The 7,819-nt window shown below is 39.6% G+C and overlaps 1 protein-coding gene across 3 annotated transcripts in view; it reads left to right on the forward strand.

Annotated features, from left to right (window-relative positions):
* Window positions 1–7,819, forward strand: part of LOC136857599 (sialin) — a 380,389-nt gene that overhangs the window by 278,634 nt on the left and 93,936 nt on the right. For all 3 annotated transcript variants that reach the window (XM_067136381.2, XM_067136380.2, XM_068225248.1), the window contains one exon: window positions 4,730–4,953. In XM_067136381.2, the coding sequence (XP_066992482.2) occupies window positions 4,730–4,953 (224 nt within the window). The remainder of the gene's footprint in view (window positions 1–4,729; window positions 4,954–7,819) is intronic.

A 7,819-nucleotide genomic window follows, 5' to 3' on the forward strand; every position in this document is an offset into this window, starting at 1 on the left:
CTACTTTGAACGACGTTATTGATTTTGAGACAGTGTGTGGTCTCTCCGAGACATAGTTATTTTTGTACAGTGTGTTGTCGCTTCAACACTTCACTCAGCTGCGGTAATGTTATCGGATCTACGTGAGACGAAACAAGCTTACGGCTTGTGTTATATTCAGTAAATCTTCTGGACGAAGAACTATGTTTAGTTCAAGTCCATGGAATTTGGTATAATTCTGTACCGTATCAATAGTATAGCTCAGTTGGATTGAGATTTCTATTAACATGGAAAAAATCATATCTCTGAATTTTCTCCTCATACGATCAACGCTGATCAGTTTTTACAAGTATAGGGCCAATGTCTAATTTAAAGACTAGGCAGTTAGGGAGTGCTAGTCCAGATAGCCCGTACCCCATCAGAAAAGGAAGGATGTCCATGGAGCCAATTCTACATCGAGAAGAAGAAAACGAGTAACCACGGAAACCAGATGACTTCAACGGAAACTGCAATTGGTGAGCTTCAATTAGATAAAGCAAGCAATAGTAATTTGAGTAACGTAAGTTCTAAATCCCTCCACGCTTTAAGGAACTTTTCCGATTCATCTCATTTTTTTGTATAATAAATTCATTTGTATTTATATTGCGTTAATTTTCTTTCTCAAATGATACTTAATGGTTAATTATTTAAAATCCTACCCCTGTGATTTAAGTATAAGTCTCTATGCTAGTAAATATAAATTTTGCTTTACAGTTTTGTTTAAAACTGTAACGCTGGCGCCCATACATCACATAGAGAAACGGGAAACCACAGAATGTTAATTGTTTCTATTTGCGTGGCAATTTGCGGGCAAGCCACATATAGTTTATTTGATATTCATGTGTCCCAAGGTAATAACTTTCGTCTCCTCAAGTGAGAAGCTTAGGGTCGAACAGTTACAAGTGTAAGCACATAAATTCTGTTTTTCTGTTTTGTTATTTTCTTCCGTGTGTCACGATGGTTTACTAAATTTGTTTTTATTGATACATTAGGACAATTTTATTTATTCTTGGTTATTTTTGTATTTCATTTAATGTGTTTTATAACTATGTGTAAAGCGTAGTAATTAGTAATTTCTTCTGGTGTTATAGTGTGTGTAATAAGTTATGTTTAATATTCGTTAAACTGTATGTACATCATAAAACACAGTTTAGCACAATAGCAGGCTTCATAGCCTAAGTCACGCCATGTAAGTACAGGCATAATGATAAAAAAAACGATTTGGCCTAAACATATTTAAACCTTTTGTGACCTAAGGTATGAATTCCAATGACTGCGTTATATAACATGTGAGAATAAACTGTTACGGAGATCTCCGTGGTAGTTAGAGGTGAAAGAAGGTGCGGGCTGGAATAGCTCTCAACTACAGAATTAAAGTTAATTTAAAACTTTAACAAAGGTTATATTTTCTTTTCAAAATTAACAATTAACAGAGTATAACAGGTACCAAGTAGCAGATCAACGAATTAACAATTTACAGTTAGTTACAAGATTTGGGCTTCGAGCCCCAAGTCTAATTTATGAGCTCACAGCTCACAACCACAATTGCTAAAGGGCAGAAAACCCTAAGTACAAGGAGCACTTGCTCCTAATTACAATGTTAAGGAAAAGGGCAGACCCGCTTTCAATTTTACAAGCCTATCAAAGGCTACAACAAACTTCATTTCTATCTGCCCTTAAGGCACACAAGGAAACAGGGGTAATTAATACCCAACCTACGGGGCCTTCGCATGAAGAATACAAAACAGGTTTAGAAAATTGCCCAAAATACAAATGAATGGAGGCGATAACTTGCACTCCTACACCAAGTTTTGTCTAAAACCTATGTGGCGCTAGGCCGATCATACAGGGGCTAATCCCAAGCTAGGGAGGTGACACGTATGAGAAAACTTTACTATATTAAAGAAGCGAAGAACGGTTATGAAAACGTAGTCACCTCTTTTTTTCAAAAATGAAGGGGAGTTCGAGAGGGTGAAGCACTCTCTATCCTCGCTTTACAGATTTGTAATTTATAGATAGACAGAAAAGAATTTACATTTTAAAAAGGTAGGTTACATACAAAAGGTTTCGAACCCTCCCCGAGAGTTAAATTGCTGAGCTAGCAAGAAATGAAGATGTTAACAGGCCATTACCTTGTAGATGAACGGCTGCTTGAAGAAAGAGGCGCTTCCCGCCCCCTGCTACATATTCACACACTAAGAGAGATGTTACTGATGTGGCACCGAGACAAGAAAATCAGCAGTTTTTATACCCTCGTGGAACATTCGAGACCTTTCATGAATGATAAAAACCCGCCCACAAACTTTTATTGGCCAACAGCAAAAACTAATACACAAGACGAGGAAGAAACACCTTATTGGTGGAAAATTAATTACGTAAATTCATGATTGGTTACATTCAAAACGGGCGGAAAGAAAGGATTTATATTGCCAACCCACAAACTACAGAACAAAAATTTAGTAAAAATAAAAATTAGGAATACAATATTTCTTCAAGAAAGTTCATTCCATTGCACCAGAGTGTGTTACCATAGTTTTGGGTAGCGACATCTGTTGGAGAATGTTCAAACTTCTTGATACGGAGCAAACAAACACAAATCAAAATAGACACAGTTCAGAACACTTCACATTACCAAATTTACAGTAGTGACATCTTCCGAGAAACCGTTGAGTTAATACAGTTTATTAAAGTTCAGGCTTTCTCCTGTAGAGAAGTTTCAACTGGCGCAATATTTGAATTAGCGGCGTGGAGGTGTACCACCCGGTACATAAACAATAATTTTCATTGTAATTCATGCATCCCATTCTTACTGGAATTGACGCTAAGAGGAGACTTTGCATCTTGTTTTAGACATAGCATTCCTATTATCGTTATTATCTCATTGCGTTAACGATCTGTTGTATGTTGTGGTTCGATGTAAAGAAATTTTTAGCGTATGGCCTGACCGGGCATTGAACAGGTGCAGGGAACTGAGGTAGCGAAATCTACAGTGCCTTAAGAGAGCATCGGGTGCATTTGAGTGGTCGCATACAGCCTAATCTGTTATTCAGAAAGGAGGGACGTGGGAATAGGGTTAAGTTGGGAATAAACTCGGTGGATGAAGCTGGCTTCGATATTGGAGTGATGTGAGGCGAATGCAGGAGGATACGTGCCTTAAGAAAATAATGGTCTCGGCCATGGAAGGTAAGAGAAGTAGAGGTAGACCAAGTTGATGAAGGATGGACTCGCTTTTTAATGAGACGAGGTATACAAATAAATGAGACCATGAAGCTAGTTGCAAATAGGTACTTGTCGAAACTTAGTTAATTCACAGAGACTTGAAGACTAAATGTTGAAGTAGTCTATATAAATAAAGTTGTAGAGAGTCCGCTGTCTGTAGTTTTGTTTCTTTTGCCAATTTTTCAGATATTTATCCGGTTTAGGTCAACTGAAGTCCGAATCGGTGGTTTTAATTTTTGATGTCTGTTTGTTTGTTGCACCATCACGGTGAAACGGCTGAATAGATCTCGACCAGACGTCATATTTAGAGTATACTCATTCCGGAGAAGGTTTTGATATGCATATGATTTAAAAATCTTTGAAAAAACGCGAGGAATGATAGGAAAACAACACGGTTTTCCTGCATTTTCTCTTACATTATTGATTTTCTGTAATATCCGTGGACTGTATGTGAAACGTCTCTTCATTATAAACAACTCTTGTTACGTTCATAACTTAGCTCACTCTTCAAATAATGGAGAAAATTGCTATTTTCTGCGGGTATCATGCTCTGCATTGAGTGACCGACAGACCGACTACGAACCTGCAGGTTACCATGGCAACGTCTCTGACTGCTTGCCAGCAAGTAAGTAACGTATTGCCATTTTCGTCATCATTCCTGTAAACTCGTGGTTGTTCCTTGGGTAGAAAGCAAGAGAGACGTCACTCGGCCATTCTGTGGGATATTGGCGGAATATCGTTGGAGATAATAACCGTCCTCGAATAGCTCAAGTAATAACACCATAGGCCATCTTCTTATCTGTTTACCTAAGAATCCCTGCGCCTAAATTTCTTCTTTGTTACCGCTTTCTTACTGTATATCCGTAACTCATACCATCACAATTTATTGAGGGATATTTGATTTTCCAATACATCCATTTGGTATTTACACATTTTTCCTATCCGGCTGTCCTCAGTTATAATCCTATTTTCTGTTAATTTCAACTTTTTTAACTGTATCACTTTCTTCCTTAATTTCTCCTCATGTATGCGAGTGCTAGTCCCGATACCTGGACACACTTTTCTTTGAGAAACAATTCCAAGCTGTTCAAATGTATAACTTTTGGCCTCGGAAAATATCGAAATATGAATGCATTTTAATGACGGTGCAGACCTTCGTTTCGGGATAATTGTTGGCTGAACCGTAAGTCTATTACAAAACAATAGCACAATAGCCGTTCCATTGTTGATACGATTGTTGATACGTTAGATAGCGCTGCAATTCTCCATTATAATCAATGCCTACCTTACATCGGAAACAACGTATTCTGTCCTCCCCGTTTTGTTTCTAGCATAGCGCTAAGAGGCATGCAATTTAATATAATTTTACTCACTGCCTTTGGTAATTTATGGAGGAATCCGTCTACAATGTAGAATACCTTAGCTAAGGGTGGATACATTTGCTCTTTTATAATAAAGACGGAGATATATCAACATGTATATTTCTTTTCAGCCTCATCGTTGGGTGCTGCCATCACAATGCCAGTGTGCGGTTTCCTCATAGCGTCCCTGGGCTGGGAGAGTGTCTTCTACGTGACGGGTGTTGTCGGTCTTGTGTGGAGTGTAGCGTGGTTTCTCCTGGTGTTCGACACGCCTGCCCAGCACCCTCGCATCAGCTACGAGGAGCGACGCTACATCGAGAACGCTATTGGCACGGCTACTTCTAGGTCTGGAAAGGTAAGTTATGGAATGACTATTCTGCCTTAGAGTTTTTATTCTTTAGCATCTTTTAATGCAACGTCACTATCAGACGCCTGGAGGAATATTTATCCTGCTGCTCAAATATGTAGTGCATTGGGCTTTGGGATCAATTTGATTTGTTATAGACAATTCGCTTGATGTCCTAAGCCTTAAATGCGCAGCATTGCTCTTGGGTGAAAGGGGATTTACTTGCTTGCTATTCATTCCTCTAGACCAGCAAGTGTCAACTCAGAGAGAAATAAATTCAGATCCAGTTTGCTCCCTGCTGTTGAGGAACAAGAGGAGATCTGCTACCGTGGAGGGGACGTCGTTGACGTAATACGTACTGTGAATGCACGACATTCTCACGCCGCATGACGAATTTTAGAATATGTTCCATGATATTCATGCATTATGAAAGGACTTGCAGGTGTTAGCTATACACTTTCCAGTGGATGTGCAAACTATTAGATCGGAAACGCAGCTAGAGCTGATTGTCTTACAGTACGATACTCAAATGAAAGATACGTTTTCAAACACAAAAAATTGACTAAATTATATGTTTGTTTTCAACGGGAGAGATTTCCTAGATTGCACAGTGGTAATGCACATATTTTAAGTATGCTTGGATCAACTCATTTATGCGAACAACTGTTTTAATGAAGATTTGTAAATCTGGACACAGAAGTAGACTCAACGGTCCCGTGGAAGAGTAATATACCAGTGATATGCTTCAGTTTGTGTCTTTAGTTTGTTGTCATGGTCATAAATGCCGTATAGGCTATATATATATTGAAATGTTGTTTAAAGCGAGTGCAAAGAATGTGAACAAATCCCATAAATTGCATTTTCTTTCAATAAATGCACGTTTCCCCAAAATCTAGTTACTTCATCGTGAAAATATATTTATTCAAGACATATTGCTCAATGTTGTTTTTTTCCTCTGTCGGTTAGTTTCTTACCTTGTTACACTCTATAATCTGTGTCCTGTTCGTTTCGCGTGATCCATGCTCTAAATTATTCCTCTTCTTATTATTGTAGTTGTTGTAGTTCATATGATAATAATATCTCCGTGAGGTTACTGCAAATTTTATTATTATCATCATTATTATTATTATTATTATTATTATTATTATTATTATTATTCGCTTTACGTCCCACCAATACAGATAGGCTTTATGGCGACGATGTGAGGGGAAAGGGTTAGGAGTGGGAAGGAAGCGGCCGTGGCCTTATTTAAGGTACAGCCCCAGCATTTGCCTGGTGTGAAATGGGAAACCACGGAAAACCATTTTCGGGGTTGCCGATAGTGGGGTTCGAACCCACTATCTCCCGGATGCAAGCTCATAGCTGCGCGCCCCTAACCGCACTACCAACTCGCCCGGTGTTACTGCAAGTACCGTCACGGTATGCAACCCGCCTGTCCGCTGCTCTCTTCTCACACGGCAGCCAGCCGCAAGTAGCGTCTGCTCCCTAGAGCAACTACGTGATGACGTCTGTCCTAGACCATAGGTAGGCAGTGAGAGAGCGCCGCTCCTTAAACTAACGCCATGAGCGCGGAGAGCTGAGAGCAGCTGACCTGCCCAGACCTTCCGCATACATACAGTATTTCGTGTTGTTTTCTCTTGTCAGTTCATGCTTTTCCTACCTTAAATTCTGTTTTTCTTGGAAACTACTATGGGATTGAAGTTTCTCCTTCAGGGAATTCCACTTCTGGATATCTGCGTGTGTCATTTTCCACTTCCTACAGGTCCATTTACCTGCGTGAAAGAGGCTCCCTTGGCTTTTAGGTCAGGTGACCATAAAATGCAATCCTCCTTTACCGAATTATGTCAGTGTTTTCACGTTCTTGTATAGTTTGTAGTTATGTCAACTTCGGACTCTGCATTTTCTTTGATAGGTTAAAGGATTTTCCTCAAACTCCTTCGTTCTTTGATTTCCAGTTTCTCTATCAAACCTTCCTTATTCACTGAGAATCATTCAGTTGCACGTAAAACCACTGGTCGCATAACCGTACAGTGGTGTCTGATCTCGACGTTGAGAGATATAAATCTTTTATTGTGGATTCTTCTGGTTAGCTGGTACCTTTTTTTCATTTTTCTGATCCGAGACGTGAAAGCTTCCTCTCTGGACGTACTTATGTTAATAATAATTAAACATTAACTTATATTTTTTCATAACCATATTCATTTCTTATTAAGTTTGTCCGACTCGTTGGCTGAATGGTCAGCGTACTGGCCTTCGGTTCAGAGGGTCCCGGGTTCGATTCCCGGCCGGGTCGGGGATTTTAATCGCTTCTGATTAATTCTTCTGGCTCGGGGACTGGGTGTATATATCCGTCCCAACACTCTCCTCATCATATTCAGACAACACACTACACTACCAACCACCACAGAAACACGCAATAGTGCTTACATCCCTCCATAGAGGGTTGGCGTCAGGAAGGGCATCCGGCCGTAAAAACAGGGCCAAATCCACATGTGCGACGCAGTTCGCACCCGCGACCCCACAGGTGTGGGAAAAAGCGGCAGGAAAAGAAGAAGAAGAAGATTCATTTCTTATTAAGTTTGATTCCGGGGTCTGTTTTATACAATTCTACAGGCCTGTCAGCATCTGATGACATTGTCTATTCCATCGAGCCAAGTAATTGATAAGGGTGACACGTAGAATATTGTTAATCCTACATCCTATTGTTCAACCTGACAATCAGTTCATAGATGTCAAGTTTACAGTCAATTCAATTGACATACGTAGCGAATATCCATAGATGAATTCGTGAGATGCAATTTGATGAATTGGAACTAAAACATCATTCCCACAGGCTCAGCAATCTCAAAGAATTTCTTAATCTTATTTCCACTGC

This window comes from Anabrus simplex, chromosome 1 (assembly GCF_040414725.1).
Source record: "Anabrus simplex isolate iqAnaSimp1 chromosome 1, ASM4041472v1, whole genome shotgun sequence".
Classification (NCBI taxonomy): Eukaryota; Metazoa; Arthropoda; class Insecta; order Orthoptera; family Tettigoniidae; genus Anabrus; species Anabrus simplex.